The sequence below is a fragment of the Phodopus roborovskii genome, unplaced genomic scaffold, assembly GCF_943737965.1.
Source record: "Phodopus roborovskii unplaced genomic scaffold, PHOROB, whole genome shotgun sequence".
Lineage (NCBI taxonomy): Eukaryota > Metazoa > Chordata > Mammalia > Rodentia > Cricetidae > Phodopus > Phodopus roborovskii.
The window spans coordinates 17,152,572-17,179,579 of NW_026126459.1; the positions used below are offsets into that span (position 1 = coordinate 17,152,572).

Sequence of the window (27,008 nt, forward strand, 5' to 3'; positions counted from 1 at the left end):
CTGCTTCCCAAGTGCTGGGATTAAAAGTGTGTGCTACCACCACCTGTCTTGTCTTGAAGGAAGAAACATCTTAAGGAAGGGTACTATGCTGTTCTTAAACATAAAACATAGTGTGTGCTCCGAAGCATTTGATGAAGGGAATTGGATGGTCTGATTTTTTTTTTTTAACTTGAAAAGATTCAGACTATATCTACCTATCAGTACATATACATACATATAAATAAGTAAGCATGCATACTTGTTCTCATTGAGGCAGGTGTTATCTGTTAGTAACAGCCCCAGTTATGTGTTCTATGACTGTAGGCCATAACTATCCAGGAGCTCAACTGCATAAGAAACATCAAGTTAATTTAGAAATCATTTTGCTTTTGGCTGAGGCATTAGTTGATAGGTAAATATTATTTATTCTGCTCCAAAACTATATTAATATGTGTATCAATTTTTAGCTTTAAATTCCACATTCTAGCCATTTTTTGACTGTGCTTTTTATTAGTGTCTCTGCAAAGGTCAGACTAGGTAATCTTTGACATTTCTTTTTTAAATCGTATTTGATGTTCAAAGCTTTTGTTCTTTCTGTCTATAAACCAGGTGTGTTTGATTTGTTTCATTGTAGTGCTGGGAATTAAACCCAGACTCTTGCTTGCACACCAAGCAGGTACACTGCTGTTGAGCTCTATGTGCAATCCTTTGTACCTTCTGTTGCATGTTATTTCACATTTGATAGTAGAATTGTGTTTTTAATTTGTAACTTTCTTAGTGGGTACAAGGATCCTATACTAAAATAACTGTTTTGAAGAAACCCTCTTGGACTCTAGTCATTAGTGCTTCTCTCTTATGAGTGGAACTCAAATTCTGTGGTACAAGATCAGTTTATCAGAGTGTGTCTCCTGTTACAGTGTCTGTCTGAAGTTCCTGTCCACAGCTTGGTAAGTCCCAGCCCTCGCACCAGCTCCTAAGTCCATAAATAAAGGGTAGGCAGATAGACAGTTGTCTTGGAAATGTGAATGGGAGTTGTGGACATGGAGAAGAATCAGCTTTTAGTTTGTGATAGATTAAAATGAAACGTCTCAAATAGAGGAAGCTCTATCTATTGTTGTATGTGTAGGAAGGAATCATTTAGCCTACCTCACATAATAGAAACATTCTCTGGTTTTCCTTGTTATCAGACAAATTAAGTTACAAATGTTCTTAAAAGTAGAGTTCTCCCTCAGTATTATCTTGTCTAGCCATCAAGTCTACTCAGTTGTATTTAACAATCCATTACCAGCCACTTTTTCAGACTTTGCATATAGATTTAGTAAAACACATTCCCAAGATTTGCCTCTGAAAAAAAAATTACATTTCTAAAATATTTAAAAATAATTTATTTTGGCCAAATCTTAAAGTTTTTGAAATGTATAGTTTACCAGTTAAATCTTGTTTGTGTTGTTACTACAGGAACTTACTGCTGAAGTAGGGGTAACATTTTCATTTGAAGAGAAGTAGTTGGGGTAGGGATATAACACAGTAGTAAGTAGTCCTCCTGCATACTTGAGGCACCAGCAAACCTTAAACTTGGTGTGATGGTGCTTACCTACAATCTGAGCACTTGGGGGTAGAGGTAGGCAGCTCAGAAATTCAAGGTTATCCTTTACTGTCTGTCAGGTTTGAGGGCCAGGAAGAGAAAAGGTTAACTTGGTATGAGATAGTTTTTCATATTGGAAGTATCAAAATTAAGTTTCTCCGTCTGTAATGTTTCAATTGTTACCTGGCATAAGTCCATAATAAGCTAAGACAGTATACATTCCAAACATTGACAAGAACCATGCTTTAAAGGGGTACCAGGTACTAGGAGTCCAATCAGACCTTATCCTTGGAGATGCTGCCCCAGGAGATGCAGAAAACACTGTTTTGGTGAGTGCTTCAGTAAGATCAGGCCAGGTGCACTCACTGCCAGAGTTATACAGGGTTCTAGGAAGACTTTTCTCTGGTGGTGTAAATTACTGTGCCATTCAGTTCTGTCTATTTTAAGTCAGCAGTTTGATTTGTTGCTAAATAAAACATTAAGGACATTCATAAAGCACAATCTAGTTGCCACTGCTTTCCATTAGTTTTTCTGGGTCCCTTTCCACATATGTGAGTACTGGTTCTGTAGCAGAATTGACCAGCAGTCTCTGAAAGCCCTCGCTATACTGGAAATCCCAAGTGCTTGTGCCAGTGTTGAGTGACCCTTGCCTGTTTCTTTGGATTACTTTTGGATTCCTTCTTGGGATTGTCTTATAGCTACACTCACCCGTGTCTGCCCTTGGACCTCTTGCCTCTATGCCTTCTGCTCTTTCCTTCTGGAGCTCAGGAGTGCCTCAGCCTTCTACCATTCCTGGCTTGCTCTTTTAATTCCCACCTTGTTTTCTCCATGCCCTTTTGTTTTATTTTGCTGTTTTTTCTTCCTCTCATTTATAATCTTTCAAAACGTAAAAATTTACTATGGAATAACTTACTTGTTCTGGGTAACTCTGATCTAGTTTTCTTTGTCTCTGTTCTTTATCTCAGTATAACCCATAACATTACAAATTATTTCTTCCAGAACTAGAGAGATAGCTCAGTGGTTAAGAGTGTTGTCTACTCTTCCAAAGGATCTGGTTCAGTTCCCAGTATCCCACATGGCATTTCACAGCTGTCTGTAACACCCTTACACAGACATACACACAGGCAAAACACCAATGAACATAAAATACAAATAAATACATTATTGTTTTAAAAATTATTTCTTCTTTAGAATTTTCTGTTCTGCTTCTCCCTTCTTAAAAATAAACTGTTCCCCTACTCCCCATAGAGGGATACTCTCTAAGCCTAGACACACAGGGGCTGGCCTAGGCCCTGCCCCAAATGATGTGACAGACTTTGATGATCTCCCATAGAAGGCCTCACACTTTCTATGCAGTAGAAGAGGGATGGGATGGGGGTTGGTGGGAGGCATGGGAGAGGGAAATGGGATTGATATGTAAAATAAGGTTGTTTTTAATTTAAAGAAAAAAAAAAACTCTTCCTTTATTTTTCTTCTTTATGTGCGATCTTATTTTTCAAGATGTAATAATCACATATAACACCTGCTGTCTTCTTTTGGCAGTTGTTTAATGTATGGCTTTCATGCTTGGAAATAGCAGACTTGACTCTCATGTGTTCTCCACACTCAATACAGTGTGAGTCCATTGGTATTTTATGGAAGATGCAAAATTGCACTAAAAATTGTGATTCTGTTGAAAGGTAATATATCTGGTATGTGTAGAGATGGGAGAGGTGATTATGTTTTCAGGTTTGCTTTATCTGTCTCTCTGTAGGTGGGGGAAGGGTATCAGGACAGTCTGTTGAGTTAACCATCTTCACTATACAGGCCCTGGGCATCAAACATCAGGTTACTGAGTCCAGTGGCTAGTGCCTTCATCTGCTGAGTCACCTCACTGGCTCCTTTTTCTTGTTGATATGTTTTGGGGTTTTTGTTTCCTCCCTTACTCTTATTCTTTTGTGGCTGTTTTGTTGTTTGTTTTTTAACCTTTTTTTTTTTTTTTTTTTTTTTTAAATTCCCTTGGAAAGTCTTTATAACCATGCCTTGTTATTCTAAGAATATTGATTGGTTTCAGGATCTCAGAGCCCTTAAGTGTTTGAGCCCTGGACAGAGACATAAAAAAAAAAAAAAAAAATCATTATTTGCATGTAATATGTACATAGCCCCATAAACTTATTTCAATATGGCTGAGGCCAGTAACTGAACCTGGGTCCTCTTCAAGGCCAGCAAGTCATCTCTGCAGCCCCTCCTTTATAATTAAATAAAATGTAACGTAAACAAAAAAAAGAAAAACACTTTATGTATGGATTAAACAGTAAATCAGAGGCAGATTTAAAGAGCCAGTCCTAACCAAGACAACCTACAATTTAAGATTTTTAAAGAGATAGACAAATGTAGGGGTGTTTCTCAGTGGTAAAGTGTTTGCCCAGCCTGGACCAGCCCTTAGTCTGATCCCAAATGTGCCCCACTTCTACCACCAATGAGAAAACAACAGCAAAAAACATTGCTTTTTGGAATTCCCCCTGTGATCCCAGCTCCCGGGAAGCTGATACAAGAAGGACATCAGCTCAGGCCAGAACAAGATTTGGAGTTTTCAGTTTGTATTTAAAAATTCAAGTTCATGTGGATTTCCAGGGAATATGACATGTCCTCACTAGAACAACTCAGAACCCAGGAAGGCTCCTTATGTCTACATTTTACACTAAAGGGTCCAGCAGGAAGAAGTGCTCTCTTTCATCCCTGACTCCTCAACTTAGTATAGATGACACAAGGTAAAAGGCATAGTTGACAAGGATTAGAGGGGAAAACAGGAGAACAGTGTGTATATAGAGTGGATTTACTGAAACTTGTTAGAAAAAAAGAGTAAATACCCCATGGTGGTTACATAATGAATGTGTGTGGGTTGGAGGTGAATTTTTGAACAACTGGAATGCTAAAGGAGGAACATACTATCTAAAGTCTATTGATAGGCAGAATAGCTTGTCAATGGGTTTTTAGCATGGGCATATATTGTGATCAGTGTGTATTGGACAGATTAGTTTAGCTATAGAAACACGCTTGGTTCCTTTTCATGCAGAGAGCTTGGATTAGATTTGAGCTGTCTGGAGGAGAATGACTTTCTGTCTATGGGTTAGGAGGGAAACTGAAGACAACAGTAATTGCTGAAGTAAAAGGCTAAGTTTATAACTTTAGAGAGCAACCCTTTCTTGAGACCAGGAGTGAAGGAGAGCAGAGCAGGGAAGAAGATAAGTCTGGAAAGAAGCAATTCTGCTAATAGCAGAGGGAAACAAGATAGGAAGGAGGGGGTCCTATCGGCATCTGAATTCGGCGTGGGAAGAATGACTGAGAATACTCTGTGTGTTATGTGCTGATAGAGAACTCACCAGAGAGATCCAAGCAGTTCTCAGGGAATTGAATAATTGAAGTTTTGGACTTCTTCCAACAATTCATAGCACCCTGAGAGTAAGGGTAGACAGGGTAAACCAAACTGTTTAATTAACAAGCTGTAAACCTTGCTGGTTGACCAAGTGAAAATATTTTACATGGTACCAAGTAGTCAAAAATGCTCACTGGCTTAGCGAAGCTCATGATTTCATTAAAGAGTTACAAACTCTTTTACCTTTAACTGTATGATCAGGTTCCATGGTTTAGAATTAAAGAAGCAAGTGATAAAAATAAATTTATACCTGTAACTCAGCCTTAGACATCGATCAAAGGCATTTAAAGAATGGGGGAAAGAAAATATCACCCTCATATTAAATATTTTAAGAAGAAAACATTTTAAGAAGGCAAATAATATTTGTGTAAAAAGCCAAAAAGAAAAATTCTAGACAGAAAAATACATCAGGCAAGGCTTCCCAAAGGGAAAGAAAACATTAACTTTTTAATAAATCAACACCAACAAAACCCACATTACAGTATTATTGTTGTTATTGTCACCGTCCTCACCACCACCACCACCACCATCATCATAGTGTGTGGGATGGGCAGGAGTGAGTGTCCGTCCCTGTTGGTATCAGAGGACAACTCTGGACTCAGGGTCTCTATTTCCATCTTCACAGGGGTTCTGGGGATCAAACTCCCATAGTCAGGCTTACAAATACCTACACTTGATAAGCTACCTTTCCTGGATCAATGTACAGAGAGAGGGACGAACGTGAGCACCAGCAATCTCCAGAGCTTGCCCTCTGGTCATCTGGAAGAGCAGTGCTTGGCTTTAATCATGTTTCTCCAGCTAAACATTCACATTTTGTTGGCTAAAAACAAAACTCCAGTTGCAGCTCCAATGACATAGAGCACACTGTCAAAAAGGTAGACAAGCACATTTGTGGCAGAATTTACTCAGGCAGTATAGGTACAGGTACAGAGCTTTTGTTAATAGTTTGCCAAGAATAAAGAAACTGTGGGGAAACAGCTGAGCTGTTTGACATAAATCCTGGCTGGACTCATTGATCTTATTTTCTTAAAATGTTTCTCTTTGTGTCCATTATTAATGGTGCAAATGGACAGTGTCATATTGCTTAGAATCTGTTCATACTATGGCAGAGCCAGAAGTTATTAAGGATTCATAGCCAAATACATTTTCACCAATAGGATTGATACCTCTGGAAACTTATAAATACTGCTTTTTAAAATAGTAGCCTAGTTTACTAGTTAACTTACAGATGATTGGTGTTTATTCAAAATAAATCCTAGTTACAAGTAGTAACTTACGGACTTTAAATATCACAGTATAAATACATTGAGCTCACGGTGAAGCCCACGTTATTTTAAAGTTAGTATTTTATCATATGATCCTGGAAATATGTTTGGACATGAGAGTAGTTTAATATATTTTTCCAGAATGTGTTTATATGAGACCTCTGTGTCTCTTCTATCTCCACAAGCACATGGCAGTTCATTGAGAGGAAGGTTAAAGAGGAAATGAGTGTCTGCTGTTCCTTATGCCTCACACGATAAGGTAGGTAGGCTTTGACCCTTATTTTATTTGAACCAATCAAATATTTAATGACACTAGTCTAAACAAAAGGTTTTATTTCTGATTTCCCTGTTGTTCTTATTCCAAATTTATCCATTGTTCTAGTCCTAGTGAGTTTATTAAACAAAAAAAGCAGGTTTTACACCAGCAGCTCAACTTTGAAAAAAAAATCCCATTTAAGCCAGGTGTTGGTGGTGAATGCCTTTAATCCCAGCACTTTAATCCCTGTGAGTTTGAGGCCAGCCTGGTCTACAGAGCACGTTTCAGGATAGGCTCCAAAGCAATATAGAGAAACCCTGTCTTGAAAAACAAATAGGTAAGTAAGTAAATAAACAAAATTTAAAAAAAAAAAAAATTTTTTTTTTTTTTTTAAATCCCATGTCATAGAATGTACTATATAGTGAGAATGCATATGGCAAAGATGATTAGCTCTTCGGGCTTCTTGTAGAATTTCAATTTAATTGTATTACTATCTGCCCTCAATTTATTATAAGCAGAAATGTTGAGTGATATTAGCAATTCTTACACAAATAGGCATAACTAACACATACATTTTTCTTTCCCAGATTCTACAGAAAATCCTTGGCTGTAGGGCCAGTGAGGTAGCTCTGCAGAGTTAAGTACTTAGACCCTGTACAGAAAGCCACATGTAAGCCTGGCACTCAGACCCCATATACTAGCCACATATGGTAGTGCACATCTGTAAGCCCAGCACTCGTGTAGTGAAATGGAAGATAAGCAAAAGGAGAATGTGCTAATCAAGACCAGTTTTATACCATGGTAGACAAACATTCTACCATCTGAGCTGCATTGCTAGCCCTGGATGGAATTCTTGTTTGTTTGATTCTTGTTTATTTTTCTTTTTTGTATAAGCTTGGCCTTTGCTGTGTGTTTCAAATCCATTTTGATCCTAGTCTATCAGTAGTGTCACTTTCAAACTTAAGATCCTAAGAGTCAGTACTCCTTAAACATACCTGCTCTTTGTATGTCAGGTTACTGCCTGTAATGGGTAACATTGTCTCAGTGCTTTTTTTGATCCCTGCTTGCTACCAAAATGATCTCTTCTCCCCTCCCTACCTTCTGCCATAATAGTCCATATACTTTATGACATCTCTAGATTACTTGCAGTACATAATTCAATGTAAAATACTGTTTAAGGGGTAATGAAGAAGTGTACATTTAGTTTTAATGCATACCTCAGTATATTGCATATCACAGTGCACTTCATTTCTGAACACATCAATATACCTGTCATGGTGTGACTGTCTTCTTTATATAAAACACAAAAACTTCACAGATAAACATTTCTCTTTTCAGAACTATTGTTTAGTTTTTAGTATTTGTTGTTTACACTGTGGTACTGGAGATGAAAGCCAGGGCTTTGTGCATGCTAGGATACCACCAGCCACACACTGGCCCTTACAGCTTTGGGGTATGTGAGTGTGTGTGTATGCGTGTACATATGTATGTGTATATGTGCATAAATAGTAGGCTATGTGCTAGAATTTGTGATTATAATAATTTCATCTGCATATTAAATGTTAGTAGTTGAGATTTCTGTATTCAGACTATTTTTTAGCAACCTCTATGTATTGTCTGGTTTTGTGTATCAGCTTGATACAAGCTAGAGTCCTCAGAAGAGAGGAAGGAACCTCTATGAAATCTACCTGTAAAGCATTTTCTCAATTAGTTAACAATGGTGGAGAGTCCAGTCCATTGTGGGTGGAGCCATCTCTGGGCAGGTGGTCCTTGGTTCTATAAGAAAGCAGACTGGGCAAGCCGGGGGAAGCAAGCCAATAAGTAGCACTCCTCCATGATTTCTACATCAGCTCCTGCCTCAAGAATCCTGCCCTGTTTGAGTCCCTGTCCTGACTTCCTTCAATAATGAACAGCAATGTTGAAGTATAAACTGAGTAAGTCCTTTCCTCCCCAACTTGTTTTTTAGTCATGCTGTTTTCTTTGCAGCAATAGAAACCCTAAGACACTCTACATCCTTTTCTAGTAATACAATGCTAGAAGCAACATAAGCTACAATAATTTTGATGCCTTTTGTATTTCTGCGGACCCAAATTAGATGTTTAAACTTGTCTGCAGTGTTTAACATCTATGGGCTATCATTTTTACCAATTTAAAAGGATCAATATTAATTAAAAGGTTAATTTCTGTTTATGGTTTTCAGTACCTGTATTTGCAGAAACTTTTGCAAACAACCTTTCTCCTTGCAAGTGTTCTTCTCTTTAGTATTTGGCATTCATGTGACTGGTAAACCAGTATTGCTTGTATTGTTAACTGAACTCCAAAGTCTCTATCTTGGAGCTGGTGGATTTGACTATTATAGGTCTTGTGAGTTAGGGAGCACTTCTAGCTCTGTTTTCTAGAAGAGGTGGCTGTGGGATTCTAAAAACTCCATCCTTTCAAGTGCTGGTAGAATTTCCAGTGGGACACCTGCACCTGCTACTGTCTGCTCTTTGAGTGCTGTGAGGTGGGTGTGACTTGTTCCGATTACGCCGTCTCTCCTTTTAAGAGTTCTAGCAGATTATGTCTTTCACTGAAATGGTTCATTTTGTCTAATTAGTCATCAATTTATTTTCCAGTGACTGTCCTTGAAATCAAATCATTTGTCTTCTTTATTTTCCAAAAGTGGTTACTGTGGTAGCTTGAGGCTTAGTTTCCATGTGTATGTGTATGGGTGGGGTATATGCTCTTGAGCACAGGTACCTTCAAAGCCCAAAATTGAGCAGTAAACACTCTTAATCATTGAACATCTGTCAGTGGCCCTTACTTTCCCAGGAACTCACTAATTAACCTGGAACAGCTGTTCTGTAAGCCTCGGGGACCCTCCTGTCTCTGCCTAACTGGTGCTGGGTCGGACAGTCTGAATTCAGACCTTAATGCTTGTGCTTCTTTAACACAGCCTTCTCTTTGAGCCATTTCTCTAACCCTTATTTCCTGTTTGTAGTTTTATGTTGTAGTTTTACTTTTTTTTTACAGTTACTTTGAATTTCATTTCTTTTTCTAGTGTCATAAACTACTCTAAATACAGTTCTTGTTGCCCTTGCTTTTTTGCTTTTTTTTTTTTTTTTTTTTTTTTTGGACACAAGAGTTTCTCTGTGTAGCTTTGGAGCCTGCCTTGGTATGGGCTGTAGACCAGGCTGGCCTCTGACTTACATAGATCCACCTCCCTCTGCCTCCCAAATGCTGGGATTAAACGTGTGTGCCACCATGGCCCGATGTACCTTTGCAAATTTTGACATTTATTTTTATTTAATTCAGAATGTTTTAACATTTCCCTTCAGACTTTGACCCATGTATTGCTTGTAACTATGTTACTAGGCTGGAGGTTTAAGTCAGTGGTAGGTAGACTTGGGTCCTACCCTTAGTCTTATAAGAAAACAAACAAAAAACTGTCTGCCACAGAGCTCATACTTGCCTAGAAATGTGCTGTTACACTAATACTTGGGGTTTTCACAACTGCCTTCTGTGATTCCTAACTTAAGAAGCCAACGCTTGGAACTATTTTTCTGCCTTCCCCTCTCCTCTAACTGCTGAATTTAAATTACCTCTGTTTATCTCTGTCATGAGGATGTGACCCTATTGAAGCAGGACACAGTATTTTAAGCAAATGAGCTTGGTTAAAGGAAATGATATGAAATGAGGCAGCAGCAGCAGAGGAAATAGTTGTGTTGGATAATTAATACAGGAATCGTGCCCCTCCCCGAGTCTTCCAGACTTGGAATGCATGTGCTAACCACACCTTATTTAGCTTTAATTTTGTGTGCCCTCCCCCCACATGGAAAAGAGAGTAAAAGTATTGTTCCTACTCTACCACGTTGCTGTGTTTGTTCATTTATTCACTGCATTACTGTTTATGCATGCTCAACAAGCACTCTACCAAGTCTGCAACCTGGTTGGCCCTGACAAGCAATTTTAATAAATAGAGCAAAGTTGCCATTGAGTTTGCTTTCCCAAAATATCCTTAATATTCAACTGAAACTCTTTGTTTGATCTGAAAGCATAGTTATTAACCAGATTTTATTCCTGGAAGTCCTGTGTGGGAATTTTGTTCTTAACACTGCCATTAAGATAAAGACTGTGAAGGTACCTGTGCTCATCAGCATGTACCCCACCACCCATACACATAAACATGGAAACAACCTCAAGCTACCACAGTAACCACTTTTGGAAAATAAAGAAGACACAAATGATTTGATTTCAAGGACAGTCACTAGAAAATATATTAGTGACTAATTAGACAAAATGAACCATTTCAGTGAAAGATATAATCTACTGGAACTCTTAAAAGGAGAGAAAGGGTAATCGGTTTGGATGGTGTTTTCATTCCATTGACAGATTTAGTTCTCTGTGCAGTATGTATGAGCCCCACCCGGACACTGAACTGCTTCCTACTTTGATGAGGTCCAAGCACAACATCAGCAAGAGTCTTCCTGTGTGGCCTGTAGCAATCAGACCTGCAGGTTATTGATGTGTTTCCATCTAGGGACCATAAGCAAACAAGCTCTGCTATAGAGAGCTACACCCTTCCTGTGAGGGATTGGATTTACTGTGGAACAGATTTCAGAAATAGGTTTCTGACAGTTTCAAGTTGTGTTTATAAAATGTAACAGGCGGGAGAGGTGGTCCTCTCACTTCCACACTCAGTATGTGTACATATCCACTTAAAAAACAAAACACATACCCTGTGGTAAAGCTCGTGTGCATCTCAAATATGATTTTAGGATGAATAAAATCAGTTTTTGAAGAGTGGTGGTATGTTATTGTTCATTAGAAAAATAAAATGTAGCTAGGTGCTAATAGTGCACACCTTTAACCCTAGCACTTAGGAGTCAGAGGCTTGGCCTTCCCTTCCTACCTCCCCCCATTCTTCCTTTCTTCCTCCCTCCCTTCCTCTTTTCTTTCTTTCTTTCTTTCTTTCTTTCTTTCTTTTTTTTTTTTTTTTTTTTTTTTTGGAGACAGGGTCTCACTATGTAGCTCTGGCTGACCTGGAATTTGTTATGTAGACCTGACTGGCCTCCAACTCAGAGATCCCTCTGCTACTGCTGGGACTAAAGGTGTGACCACTTTTGTCTAGCCTTTTCCTTCTTAACAAATGGATGAGTGATTTGTTTGCCTTGCTTTTGTTCTTACCTCCTTTATCCTATGGTTCAACACCCTGTAGATAGGCTACATTGCTCCAGATGCCTGCCATGTTTCTACTCTCAGTGATGGGTGTCTCCGTGTGTCTGTCCTTACTCTGTTGTGAACAGATATCCAAGACATGTTCCAGCAGTAGTGTGCCTATATTGTGGAGGGTCAGCCATGTTATTATGTCTCCCTTCTAGATTTCAGCGTCATAGAGTTCTGACAGCTCAGCCAGCCAAGCATTTAAATAAGTAATTAATTAATGTAATAGTAACCAAAATGTATTTTACCATTCTAGGTTTACCGACAAGACTGTGAAACTTTCGGGATGGTGGTGAAAATGTTGATTGAAAAAGACCCTTCATTAGAAAAATCTATACAGTTTGCATTGAGGCAGAATTTACATGAAATAGGTGAGCGATGTGTTGAGGAACTGAAACATTTCATTACCGAGTATGATAATTCTACTCAAGATTTTGGAGACTCTTTTTAGAAGAATTAGTGCCCAAGTCAAAACTTTTTTTAAAGCTTCTAGATTTTCTTCTCCTTGGATTGTTTAAATCCTTACTATTTTGTGATGAAGAGAAAACTTTATGATAGCTGACCACATTTCTAGTATCAAATAAACATCTACAATAGCTTTTAAAGTATCTCAATTAAAATGTTTTCCCTGTGTGTAGAATATTCAAACCGGTCTTCTTACACCTCCTCCCTCCCCAAAATAATGTTCGATTAATTTTTTAGTGTTTGAAAAAGCAGTTCTGGAGAGCAGTTCTCTGTACTTAACACATGTTCAATAGTCTTCCATGGTATGTTGGTCTCGGGAGTATAATTTGTAGTTACAGATCATTCCAGGTTGTATCTCATGGCACTATTAGCATTTTGCATTGAGTTTGACTTTGCTTCTTGCTTTTCTTCAACTTTGTAACTTGGCAACATCAAAATATGCTGTGTTAATGAATTAGAACTTTGCTATGTTAAGATTTGGTTTTGAGAAGAATTCTTATTTAACATAAGAAAGAAGCACTTAAATCTATAAAGGACACATAAGAACAAAACCTTCTTCTCAAGTCAGTGAACTTGGTGCATCTCTCCTATGAGGTGAAACTCCTGACTGCTCTCTCTGAACAACATTATAGATAAGACTGATAGGAGGGGTAATCTGAGATGCATTTTAAATTGATTTCTCAGAAACCCTCCTAGTGGCTGTACTAAAATTTAAGACTATTCAAGAACCTAGAGTTTTGTTTAGGTCCTTTCTTTTTCAAAGTGGGGCCTGACAAGGAGCTTGTGCTTGTGATTAAACAACTGATTTCTCTGCTAGTTTCCATGTTCGCGATTCTGTAGGCTTAGAAAATCTCCCTCTTCACAAGTGTTATCATAGAAACAACACAGAAAACATCAAGGCCAGCACAGCTCCCCTCACCTTGTGAGTAAGCTAGTGAGTAAGTGAAGAGACAATTAAGACATCCCACTCATTTCCTGGTCCCTTCCAGCATAGCACTGAGCCAAAACACATAATTTGTGACATTAGGTACCTTTAAAAAAAAATCATGATTTTAATTACTGCCCTATTTCATTATTTACCTTTTTTTGAGTCGGGATTTTACAGTATAGTTCTAGCTAGTCTGAAAACCTCTGTATAGACTAGCATTAAGCACATGTGCCACCATGCTCAGTATCCTTTTTGCCCATTTTCATTCATTTCTGTTCTTTTTCCTTTTTTATTTGAGACGGGACCTTACTGTGTATCCTAGACTGGCTTCAAACTTTCTTGCCCTGGTCTTTAGCTTTTGGTTTTTCCTGCGTCGACTTTCCCGATAGCTTGGGTTGCAGGTGTGAGCTGCCATGCATGTCATTACTTTTAGTGGCCTCCATTGATGATGTCTACACAGATACCCCCAAAGTACATACAGATTATATTAAATGTAGAAATAGCAGAATGAATAATTTTTTTCATGAGCCCTACAATGGATGTGTGAATATACGTATTTTTTTTTTTTTTCACATTTCCTATGTGAAAACACTTGGAGCTATTTTTGGCATTGAGATTCTATACATACCTTTTATAAATGGGCGCCCCCTTGGTGGAAGCTGTAACTGAACTCTGGTTCCTTGAGAAAGACAGATAAGTACTGATGCTACTTTCCCTTTATCCCTCCCACTAACCTCCAGCTCCTTTAATCAAGTTATCAACAAGCATAACTATAAAATTTGAGAAGCTACCAAGGCAAATGAATTGTTCATTTGGTAGAAATTCATTAAAAAGAGAACCTTACTAATAGTACTATTTAAATATACGTCCAACCAACAATCTCCTTCCCTCAAATTACATTCAGCATTTGAAGCTATTTCTAGCTTGCCGTCAGCATTATTCTGTAGGCTTGTCAGTGTTAAATGTTTTGTTTATTTTTGTTTTTTTTTTTAATGCCTTTTAAAGTCTAAGGCAGGTAAATTCATATGCATATTAGAATATGTATTTTGTAAATTTTTTTGATTTAGAGAGATGGTTGTAAATTATCCATTGTTTTTGAGTATACCTAATTTGTGTGATACCATTTTCATTGTCTTACTATAAAGCCTTGATGATCAACATGGGGGAGGCAGATACTGTAAAGGTTTTGTGAACTTTAAAAATGCAAAATAAAGCAACCAATACTAAATATTTAACTTGTCTTCTCTCCTTCTCCCCATGCATGTGTGACTAAAGAGTAAACTTTTGTATTCTCTGCCTGCATGATAACCCTTTATGGTTCAGTTCACCTCTCAACAGCTGGCTAGAAGAGGAGAACTGAGACATTATGAGCTTTGTTGATTCAAAGAACTTAAAGACTGAAAAAAGTCCTTCATGAGAGCTGTCACTCTGCAGAGCAAGGACCTTGCTATTTTTGTCACTCTTGTTCTGAGCACAGCTGGGCATGTTGAGGATATTGTCAACATAAAAGTGTCTCCACCTTTGAGTGAAACGTGACTGACTCCTGGGTCTTACAGAAATAGAAATTATTCAGACTGAGAAGTTTCAGAAATTCAGAAGGAAATGCAATAGTGAACGGTCAGCATGCACCTGTGTGGCCATGGTCAGGTTTCACTGCTGTGACAAGTACCTGAGAGAAACGGAGGAAGGGATGGAGAGCTGGTTTATTTTATATCGTGGTTTCAGGTGTGTTAGTCCACTTTCACTGGGCTTCACTCTTTCTGAATCTGTGGTGAGGCAAGACTTCATGGTGCGTTTGTGGGGAACTTGGAGCAGAGCTAAGTTGCTCACCCCATGGCAACTAGGAAGCATGGGGTAGGGGTGCAAGATGTCTACACTTGTGGGCCTCTTCCTTCCTCCTGAGCCTCTAGACACCACATTGAGGGAGTATCTTCACCCTTAATGTCACCTCTCTAGAAGAAGCTTCATAGACATCCAGAAGTGTGCTTTTCTAATAACCCACTAGATGTGTCTCAGTCCTGTGACGCTGGTGGTAATAAGTGACTTGATACACAATGAAGAGTGTGAAGGAAATGAGCTGAAGACGGAATGTCCAAGTCTAGCTGTGTGTGTGCATGAGCACAGGGAAAGAAACTTGATGATAATGGGAAGCCTTTGAAAATCTCCCCTGCTGAGGACATCAGGTCATGTGTACCTGTTAAACCCTTCTCCAAACCTTTGAATAAAGTGTTTGGTGACCCTGTCCCACCAAGAACAGGAAAGCTCTTTCAAACCTACCCTCTCCACCCTTTCTCTACTTTGCCTGTCTAAAGATTGGGAGGTGTCTGCTGCAGTGACTTCCTGTACATAAATTAGCTTATATTAATTATACCTAATAAGTTTATTTTTCCTATATATATAATGCATGTTACTCATATTTTTCTCATTACTCCCTATTTTCCTGCTTCTGCTGATCCCTTCTCAACTAGTGTGAGGGAAAATTAATAACTAAAAGATATGGGAGTCCCAGATTTCCCCCAGCCTCCCAGGACCCCTGAAAGTTTGAGCACCTGGCCAGGGTGAGTGTTCTGTCTGTCAGTCTGTCTGCTTGACTGTCTATCTAAAAAAATATATAGAGGAAGGTTCTCGTTCTGGTCCAGCAGTGGACATCTGTATCTATATACAGTAGCACCTCAGTGGACGCACTAAAGGGGGTCAGACCTGGAGAATTTGGGGGGCACCTCAAATTCTCATCTAAGCAGGGATCCAGCCAAGGGCTGGATTAACCTGCCATCTGAGGGTGAAGACTCGGTCAAGGACTGAGTCACTCTACTGGGAAGGCCATCTCCCATCTGTACTGTGTTTGGCATTATAGACCCTCCTGTGGAAACAGGGGAGTCGGGCCATCTGAACCCGAGAGAACCTCGTATATGTAAGTCTCTGTGTTGGGCCCTTTGTTCACCTATGGCGTTTATTTGTGTGGTGTATTTTTCCTTTGTCTTTCCTCTACGGATGCTACCCCAGACAAAAATTAACATAGGACAGACCTCTTCCTTCCCTATGTAAAGTCATAAAATTTCCTGCCACATCAGCTCCCAGGCCTGGAAGTTACAGCCTGGTGACAAAGCAGAACACCAGGGTGAACAGCACCCAGCCCCTCCCTCCCCTGCGCAGGTGGCAGTGGCTGCACATGGGCTGCAGCGAAAGTAATACAGGTACAGGGGGTGGCGAGAGCAGGGGTTGATGGGGGGATGACTTTGATAAAGATTTTTATGTCAACTAAAAAATGAAGACTAACAAAATAAATGGTATATAGATATAATGGCTATGTGCAGGCTTGGTACAGTCTGATACAAAGAAGACAAGATACTATAAAACAATGGATGTAAGAGATAGGTCAAATAGGGCTGCAAATTCAGAAGTCCACAAAACACACCAAAGCAGCACAGAGAACATTGGAAGGAGCTTCAAGTGTTAAAAGTATAACTCTATTTCTCTGGGTAATAAAATATGAAACAGAAGAAAGGATTGACCAGACCCCCAAGTAGTAGTAGCAGTAGCAGTAGTAGTAGTAATAATAATAATAGGAGAGCTGGTAAACCCCAACAGGAGTCAACAGTTGAGAGAATGGTGAGTGCAGAGAGGCTCAAGATTTAAAGGGAAATTAAAAAAAAAAAATGTACTTGTTAAAATGTTCTGTGTTTTCTGGTATAAATAAATGTAAGTTTTGTTAAAAACAGAGCTAAAACAAAAATAATTTAAATATTTATACTGTCTAATGCTAACAGTAGTCAGTCATTTATAGATATAGCTCAAAATTTATCTCTGAGCTCTGGTCATTAAATTCAGATAAAATTGTTTTATGGCTAAATCTGTTAAAAATTAAAGCTAAAAGGTTAAAACTAGTAACACTGAGAATTAGTAACATAAGTTTAACAGTCATCCAGGTGATAATGGTTTTACAAACATATTATAAAAAGATAAGTTAGTAGCCATTCTTATATATAAACTGTTGGTAATAATCAAGCTATGTATTAATAATTAATAATGGGGACAAACTTTACTCAGTCACCTATATGTTTTCAAAGGTTAAGCTTAAAACAAGTAACTAAAAACAAAGTTGTCTATTCAGATCTACCTAGGCAGACTTCTAATACTACAGAGATCTACAGAATATGACATTTACAATGTTAACTTAGAAGCTTATATCAGACAGAGAATCCCAGATCCTGACAGTGACCTAAGGTCTCTAAAGAAGATTAAGAGGCACCACGGATTGTGACAACACTGATCAGTGAGCAAGATGCTCAAATGTGATGCCTGCTGCCAGGCAGGGCCCGGCTTAGACTGTGGTCAAGCTGCAGGGTACTGGAAAATTGATTGTACCACCTTTGCCTAGACAGAATAAGGTCAGTCTTCTCCATGTCCCTCTTCCACAGAGAGAGAGAGAGAGAGAGAGAGAGGAGAGAGACTCTCTCACTTTATGGACTGAGCAAAAATTTACTTCTGCCCCCAACACTATAGAGACTTGGTTTTGGCTAACTGTATATAGACTGGTCCCTGTCATTTTTAATAGATTCAAAAGTTACATAAAATTTATCCTCAGATCTCTGGTAGTATTGATGGCTAGGCTAGCCATAACTTTCAGTTTGGCAGTATTAGGCTGCCTTAATATGGTTCCTAAATAAAATTCTAAAAATATAAAGACATATAAGTCTTAAAGATATAAAATAATTTAAAATATAAAAATTCAGAACTTAACATTTAATAATGTTATGATAAGCTAATACAATGGTGACTACCTGCTATTCAGTCGCAAGCTCAAGGTTTTATAATTTATTTTGGTTTTCATCTAACTATAAATATAAAGGGCTTTTCATCAGGCCTAAGGTACCGCTGTCCAATCCATACCTGGCTCTCTCTAGACAGAAAAAAAAAATTGTGCAAGCTTCTAACCCAAATCTATAGTTTTTGCTAGGACACAAAGGTATAAGTATATTCCTGCTGTTTTACAGATACCCAATTTCTACTTTTTCTATAATATGGATTTCAGTACAGATTGGTAATGATAATATATCTAAAACATTTTGTCCTTTTATATAATAAAGTTCATATACGCTTCAGAGGATCAAAAGTCATAAAACTTGGATCCCCTTCTCACAGGTCAAAAGGACTCCAAAAGTACAGCTTTTGTTATCTCACCTGGCTGTTCCTGAGGATGGGATTTTCTCCCTGGTCTTGGGACTCCTGTTTTTCTTGATCACTAAAATTTTGGGCCTAAGAGTTCCCATTAAATATATAAGTTTTAACTTCTGTTCCCAGTTTAAACATGACTCAACAGGTTTCTGCTTCTGGCTGATGAACATCAATTACTGACTACAGCCTGCTCCTAAAGACTGCTAGCCTTAGACTTGCTGTGGATGTGAATCAGCCCAGCTGATGTGAATCTTCAACAGAGTCTGCGAACTAATGTCTCTGATAAACATTCCATTTCCTAATTCCCCCTCCCCCTTTTCTTTTTTACCTTTGACTAGCACTTCAGCCTTCTCGAGCCCCAGACAACACCCCCAAAAGTCAGCTGGAAGTAGCACAGAAAAAATATGTCGTCCTTTTTGCCTGGTTGAGATGCTAACATATATAGGGGACAAGATGACTAACCTCTACTCCAAAACCCACCAGAAGTCTTAACTACTAGAGACCCAAGATTGGGCGTCTAAGGTTCATAGCAAAGGGGGGAATGTGAGGGAAAATTAATAACTAAAAGATACGGGACTCATGGCAAGAAGGAAAAACCAGAAAGAGCAATAGATAACTCCCTGACTGGAGAGTACATTCTCCCCCGCTCTCCATTATCTTAAGGACAAGGTCACTGAGCACGCCGGGGTTCTAAAGAACGAAAACCCCCTAACCTTGCAGGTGCGCTAAACAATCCTGCCTTGTAAAAACTTTGTACTCTATGAAATCTCTGTAACCTTGGAAACCTTATGGGTTGAGACTAGCAGTCTCAAACCTTCCTTTCCCTTTAAAAACGCTTTGCAAGAATTCGCACTTCTGATAGTGAAGTCTCAGCCAGTTCAGTTCTTAGCAATAAAAACCTTTTGCTTTTGCAGTCAGGAGTCACTTCCTTGGAGGTTGAGGAAGCCTGGTAGGCACAACACTAGTCTTTCCTCTGTGTGTGCATGTGCGTGTGCGTGTGTGTGTGTGTGTTTTGGGGGGGGTAGGAGGCGGCAGGGGGCAATGACTATTATTAGGATTTCTTACAGAAGTCTGGATGAGAATTTGTATACAGGAGCATAGACCAATACCAGTAAGAAAAAAACCCCTGAGGCCCTTAAACTCCCTATTAATCTTCATAGACCCTCATGGGCCCTTCCACACTTCATGACAAGGGTCTGTGCAGGTAGTCAGATCTGCTGAGAATTCAAAAGTCTGATGTTCTGGCATGCCCAGCAGACTGTCACGACACTCTGTCCCATCCTTTCTAATCTGTTTTCTGTGATAGATACTCTCTGAACTTTGTTCAGGGTCATCTCATGACTTTGAGTATCTCCAGTTACCATTGCCCACTGCTAAAAGAAGCCTCTCTGATCAAACCTGGCACCACTCTGGGCATTTACATATCATTTAGAAGGTGGTTTGTTGAGAACATCCTCATTTTGCAAAACAGCAACTATAGATTCCCACTAGGGTCTGTGACCTCCCTGGCCATCACCTTTTCCCCAAATCTGTGGTATGTTTTCATATAAGTTATTTTCAACATTTTTCACTTCTCAAGTTTGGGATTGCTTTTCTTTTAAATATTTATTGTATACATGTATGTCTTCATGCCAGAAGAGGGCACCAGATCTTATTATTAGATGGTTGTGGGCCACCATGGGGTTGCTGAGAATTGACTTCAACCTCTGGAAGAACAGTGCTCTTACCCTTGGAGCCATCTCTCTAGTCCAGGATTGCTTTTCTTTTAGTATTTTTCCTCGATGAAATGCCACTTAAGGTACAATCTTTCTCTACTGCTTTGAGTTGCCTTTTTTCTTCTGAGCACATTAATACACTTGCTTATCTTTTTTTGTTGTTCATCTACAGGGGTCTGTCCCAACTACAGACTTTTTTCATTAAACATTGTGTCTGTGTGTGTGGGGGGGTACATGTGTTTGTCCAGAGTTCCAGAAGTGTGTCAGATCTTCTGAAGCTAGAGTTAACACATATGTAACCCTCTTGTTGTGGATCCTGGGATCCAAACTCTTGTCTTCTGATAGAACAGTGAGTATTCTTAACCACTGAGCCAAAGCTCCAGCCCTCCAATTACAAATGTAATCAAGAGTAAACACATCTCCGCTGTACAGAAAGAAGGTAGGCTATAGAGGAATGTGAAGGATATTGCATCAAGCTTGTTGCTTTAAAAATGAATTTTGAAATTACTTGAGTAGTGTTTCTGCCAAAGTATGTTGATGTCTCAGTCTTCAACCACTTCCTAGCTCCAAGCCAATTCAGATTCCTAACCTCTATGAGCTGCCAGCCAGATACCCTTGAGGAGGAACTCTGCTCAAATGCCAGAATCAGTGCTGTCAGTTTCCTCCAGGTTTTGCTGTAACACCCTAGCCTCTAAGGTAGGTTCTGACAGTTCTTTGGCTGTCATTTTGTGGGTTGCTGATCTTTCATCTCTGAAGGATTTGTGGTGGGCAGCAGTCAGTGTTATAGGCAGCCAGCCACCTAGTTGTCCTTACAGCTGGAGGTGCTGAGACCAAAGGCCACATTCTGCTTGCCAGACCAAGGTTGGGCTACATATGGTACATATTTTTCATGCCCTTCCTGCCAGCGTTTGAGCCCTGATATTATCCTATCCTATTCAGTAAATTCAGTAAATTCAGAAAAAACAGCTTGGGGTGAGGGTGAACCAACAGCTAAAGTTCCCAGCATATACTCCTCCACTTTTCCATGGCAGTTGAATGGATGTATTTGGCCCGCCTCCTCGTGGTTTAGTGTCTGAACTAAGTCTTTCCTGTGGAATTTCAGAGAAAATGCTGCCCTGGACTGGGGAACCTAAGGGCAGTAGAGGTACCTCATCTTCATTTTTGTCTTTTCCCAAGCTTAAGAGCAACAATAGTGTAGCCTTCCTGTTTGTGTGAAGCCACTGATAGAAGTAACCTTGGTCCCTGCATTGAGCTGTTGGGTGAGGTTAGGGTAAGTGTCTTTAAGCACATTGCTGTGTGACTACTTGGTATGGAAGCTTTTTTATTGCCATTAGTAATTTTGTCAATTAACATCCAAAGCTAAGCTTTACTAGTGTTGGCCTAAGTAGGTTCCATGTGTCCTACATTGCCATTATCCTTGCTGACTTTGGGTTAAGGGGAACCGATGGTATAAATAAAAGACCTTACCAGGGCTCTGAGTTTACAGTGCACATCCAGCTGTGACAGTGACAGATGTTACAGCCTAATGTGCACTGTGTCACAGCAGACCCTGCTTTCTTCCAAAAAGCATGTTGTCTGCTGAGTGCCTCACCACAGATGATGTTCTAAAACTCCAGACTGGTACTCCAGTTGTCTAAGGTTTTAAAGCATCTTTTTTTTACTCATTAGACAAACCTTTCCACTATTGTAGAGTAGAATATGCTACACCATATTGAATATAGCTTCAAATGTACTTCAGGTTTAGTATGTTGAAGATTATATAAAACACCAAGGAAGGTAATATACTTCGCTCTGTGAACAATTTATTTGTTCTTCCTGTGCTGGGGATGAAGCCCAGGCCCAGTGAGGGCTTGTTGTTGTCAGTGACAAGAGAACTTACAACTTACCTAAAGTTGTTGTACCTAGCACATGTTAGGGTCAGGGCTTGAAGCCAGTCATTCCAGTCTGAACTCAGAATTGTTGAAAGAAATAAAAAAGGTTGTCATTTTAGTACTGGTTCAAATCCTGACCCCAGTGCACATGTGCTCTTTGGTGTACATGTAGCTAACAAAGTTCACAGGATACCACCACCTTGCATACATAATTCAACGTAAGTGTCTTACAGCAATTAATTGTTCATGAAACCGAGACGCTTTTGTATGTCATAGGACACCATCATTCTGACAAGGTGTTATGTGTAAGCTACAGAATAGGACAAGATTTTTACCAATTACACATCTGACAGAGGGCTAATATCTCAAATATATAAAGAACTCAAAAAGCTGGCCATCGCCCGGTGTTGGTGGCACATACCTTTAATCCCAGCACTCTGGAGGCAGAGGTAGGCGGATCTCTGTGGGCTTGAGTGAGGCCAGCCTGGTCTACAGAGCTAGATCCAGGATAGGCTCCAAAGCTCCAAAGGAATACAAAGAAACCCTTGAAAAAACAAAAAGAAAAAAAGCTGGGCATCAAGAAAACAAATAACACAATTAAAAATAAGGCATAGAATTAAAGAGTTCTCAGAAGAGGAGAAACTCTTATCTTAAAGAAATGTTCCCTACCTGTAGTCATCAGGGAAGGGCAAATCAAGACTACTCAGCACTAGCCTGACTGAGTAAGGTTACTCAGTGCCATGGTCATTTCTAAAAGAATGCTACTGCAGTGTAGGAGCCCACATTCTTCAACACCAAGAAAGCTGTCAACGTGCATTCTCATACAGTGTGTGAACCATATGGATCCCTGTAGGAAAACTGGTAGAAGCCATCAGCTTCAAATACGTAGGCTTGACCCCTGTAACTTTGATGTTCAGTGTGTACACATATGTGCCACTGTAGGATATGTTTGTGGAAATCCAAGGATATCACCAAATAGAACATTAAATAGTTATAGAAGTATGAAGCCCTGGGAAGTGAAAAGCTTGTTACAAGGTAGTGCTCACCACCGTTAGGAACTGGTCCCGGGGCCCTGTGCGTAGTAAGCACACCGTGTCACTCAGCTACACCTCCAGCCTCAACTAGAATTCTCTTTTATTTATTTTATGTGCATTGATATTTTGCCATGGGTGCCGGGTCCCCTCCAAGTGGAATTACAGACAGTTGTGCATGTGGGTACTGGAAATTGAAGCTGGGTCCTCTGGAAGAGCAGTCAGTGCTCTTAACCACTGAGCCATCTCCCAGCCTTCCACTAGAAATCTTAAAGAAATCACTTGTGTCTGGAACATCTGCAGTGTTCACTGAAACTGAATACTGTTTATTTCTGGAGACGAGGAATGGAAAGAAGCTTTAGCGTTTGTGTTTGATCCTGTCTGAAGGATTTATGCCATGCATAATCTTCATTTTCATACTGACCTCTTCTCAGTGTGTCCAGGACCCAGTAGATGCTGGTGTAGCTACAGAGCCAAGGGTCTCCCTGTTGCAGGGTTGCAGAACACTTGCCCTCTTTGGGGATGGATGCTAGTGGTGGGAGATGCTGGCCATAGGTTTACCCACTGGAATCTTGTCTGGTCTTTTCAAGACTGAATAGAGTGTTCCCCAAGTCTGGGGTTCAACAAAGATCTGTTAGTGGTAAGACGACTATGGAATAAACCATGCCTGGGTACTGAAGCAAAATGAAAGATTCACACTCAGAGCGGTAGTTGTCATTTATTAAGTCTTTATTAAACGCCTCCCTGAAAAGGCCCAGGGTGACACCAGGACCTTCAGTTAGGACTGAGATGTGAATGCAAGAACTGCACAGACCAAACTACCTGCTCATAAGTTCAAATCCAGCGTGATTTTCCGTTGAGCCAGAGCCTCGTGAACTTGTGCTCTGGCTCATTATTCTTACTGCAGCTGGAAACTCAGTTTTCAGGATTGCTTTTAAAGGCCAACAACCAGTTGGTAGAGAAGGAAGGGCAGGAGAAATAACCTCTCTTTACATAGTAAGTCTACACAGCCTGTTAGAGAAATCTCTTTGTATGGACGATGATATGACCTGCTGAGAGACCTCCCCCTGCCCAGGGAAGAACACCCAAACAGCAAGCTTCTCCTTGGTTTCACCATATACTACTCCAGAGGTATGTGTGGGGTTTGTTTTTACATTTATACAGTTTACAAAGCTTGACCCATAAATAACACTTGTAAGATTAACAGGGCCCCAGTAACAAGTATGTACATAGCCCCACCATGCATACAGAGCCTTTTTTAATATTGAAGGAAAAAAAAAAAACAAAACAACTTTCATCACTAAGCAATATATTGACTGTCTAAACTTATAAACCCTGACTAAAATACAAGCCATCATCTCACCCATAAATGCTGTTTCTGGTTCCCTAACGAATCTAGCACGGCAGTGTAACAAACATCTTGCAATTCAGGGATATAAAAATATCAGCTTTAAAATCTGAACTGTACAGTATATACATTAATATTTGCACCGTTAAATTAGGAATACACTTAGGTCTATGGCATACTACATATAAATAGCAAGGCCTTTCAATCTGTAGCTGGAGATAATGCAATGTTTACCTGGCTAATAAGGGCTGAAGGGGAACAGGTTCGCCTCACACAATGGGACACACGGTGTTAGCTAGGTCATCATGGTGACATGCACGTCTCACAACACGACACCACTCAGGACCTGAGCCAACTTGACTGAGTTAATGACAAGCACTATTGCTCACAAAGGTGGCTATCCTGTCTTCTAAAATGCACTCTGTCCAATCACCTGGTAGCGGTGTCTGGGGTGTCCTCTTGTGGACTAGAGACCAAAGCAGCCATAATTTACCCGCCACAGGCACAAGACAGTGTGTTATTCTGGTACCACTCACAAAGGACAACTGGAGGAAACCACCCCTTTTTGTGTGTTAATCTGACTGTAAACAGCAGTAGGGCTCTCATTTACATAGGCCAAGAAAGCACTTTACACTATTTTAGCAACTTTCCTATGATGAATAAAAGGCTAAAGTCCCGGGTTAAATGGCTAAATTTTAAACAAACAATCTCCATGTCTACTTGGTTAAGAAATAATACAGTTTTTGCCCTTGTGTCCCTTTTTCTTCTTGGATTTAGTTGTCCTCTGACTAAACTGTGCAGTGGGCAGTGCAGAAGTTGGACTAGAAAGGTCATCTGTATAGTAGGTGAATCTCTGTGGCCGAGGCTGAGGGATTGGTTGTCCAAGAAAATACCCTTCTTCTTCGGAGTCGGAGGAGGACGTCGAGGACGAACACCAGGAGTCATCATCGTCCCCATAGAGCCCCAGGAACCTGTTCATTCCTGGGTTCTGCAGGGCGTAATCAGATGTGGCATGGGCATACTGGCCATAGAGATCGGCATTCTGCATGTATGCCTGGAGCTCCCGGGCGCCTTTATTCTGTATGAATTTCTCATAGTTATCAGGGGTATACAGCCGAAGTCTGTCCTTGGGAGAGTACTTCCTTTCTGTGACCAGGTTCAGGGCATTGTCGGACCGCGACTTCCTGCTTCTCCGGTGGCGATGGTGGTGAGGCCTGGATCCCCTCTCTTCAAAGTGATACACTCGTCTCCGAGTCCTTTCACTCATTGGAGGCTGCCGGATTTCAATGTCATAGCTCCCGTTGTCAATGACGTCATCTGAAAACTTGACCTGCTGTGGTCTGGACTGAGACTTGGATCTTCTGAGAACCGGCAGATGTACTGGCTTTTCCTCAGGCATGATTTTTTCTTGACATAACTCTGAATTCAGACTTTTTAAGGACTCTGCACTCCTGTGCAGCATGGAAGAATTCAGAGTTCCCATATTGCTCATTTTCTCACAATCGTCTGCCTCCATCTCCTCAAAATTTTGGAGAGAGTATAAAGATGGTCTTGGCTTGCTTTCTCCATCCACTGATGCCCCTGCAATAGAACCCAAAATATGATCTGATTCTAGCAAGTTCTAACATCCTCACAACAGTTAAATGTGATGTAGAAAAGCATCTCCAAGAAAATTTCTGATCTAGTCAATTAATTAAGACATTTTGGAAAGCCATTGTGTATTGTTTATCAACTGAGATGTGTAAACTTTTGTTAATGCTACCAGGGAACCAAAAGATTGTTCTAGCACATGGTGCAAGCAGCACAAAGTAATCCCTAGTCACAGACATAAGCTCTGAGGCCACTTGTTCTCATCTGAATGTCTGTCAGCCCCTTCAGAGTGGGGGGTCATCTTCACCTTAGACTGGGCCCAGCAGCCTGCTGTATGTAGTCATAGCAGAACACAGCTGTACTGAGGTGGTCTGGGGCTGCTTCCCTGAATGGCAGAAAAATAGATCACTTCCAGATTGTTCATGTTTCTAAACCAAGACCGATGATCTCTGTTACAATATGATTTACTCACATTTCTAAGGATCTAGGATAGGGGGAGACAGGTATGGGCCCCTGATAGGCTCCAGGGGAGACAGGTATGGGCCCCTGATAGGCTCCGGGGGAGACAGGTATGGGCCCCTGATAGGCTCCTGTAAGAGACTGTAACTCCCTACTTTTTAAAGATAACTTGTTTTTCAGCACCATTATTCTGGCATTTTGACTTTTTTGCTTTTAGCATTTGGGATTAAACCAAGGGTTTTTGCACATGTCAAGTTCTTCCTGTACTTCTGAGCTTCACCTCCGGCCCATGCCTTTCACATTTCAACTTCCACCCAATTGTACCTGGTTTGGGTGACAAGGTAACATAGTACAGGGTCAAGCTCAATCTCACCCACCATGCTGCCTTAGTTGCCTGGATGAGCCAGGAGGGGGCAGTGGCTCATCCTTCTGCACAAACCACTCTGGCAGCAGACAACACTGGCCCTTTCCTGACTATCTGACAGCAATATACAATATAAAGGACTGGCTATTACTAGTCTGAACTAGGGGCAGACATGCAGTGTTCCTGTGTCCTAAGCAAGCATCCATATGAAATTCATAAAACATGCTGGTTTTTATGCCAGTCTTTCCTTCAAAACCTGGGTAACATCGGCTACTTGGCTGTCAAACAATTTGTTTACTCCTATTTAAAATGTAGTAATATCTACTTTATACAGCTTAGGGTCATTTTAACATAAAGCAT

The 27,008-nt window shown here is 40.1% G+C and overlaps 2 protein-coding genes across 15 annotated transcripts in view; one reads left to right on the forward strand and one right to left on the reverse strand.

The window, feature by feature from the left end:
* Nucleotides 1-14,325, forward strand: part of Pphln1 (periphilin 1) — a 76,956-nt gene extending 62,631 nt beyond the window's left edge. For all 12 annotated transcript variants that reach the window (XM_051189718.1, XM_051189714.1, XM_051189717.1 and 9 more), the window contains one exon: nt 11,959-14,325. In XM_051189718.1, coding sequence (XP_051045675.1) covers nt 11,959-12,153 — 195 coding nt within the window. In that variant the 3' untranslated portion in view covers nt 12,154-14,325. The remainder of the gene's footprint in view (nt 1-11,958) is intronic.
* A 9,273-nt stretch (nt 14,326-23,598) lies between these two features.
* Nucleotides 23,599-27,008, reverse strand: part of Prickle1 (prickle planar cell polarity protein 1) — an 87,978-nt gene continuing 84,568 nt past the window's right edge. For all 3 annotated transcript variants that reach the window (XM_051189724.1, XM_051189726.1, XM_051189725.1), the window contains exon 8: nt 23,599-25,816. In XM_051189724.1, coding sequence (XP_051045681.1) covers nt 24,960-25,816 — 857 coding nt within the window. In that variant the 3' untranslated portion in view covers nt 23,599-24,959. The remainder of the gene's footprint in view (nt 25,817-27,008) is intronic.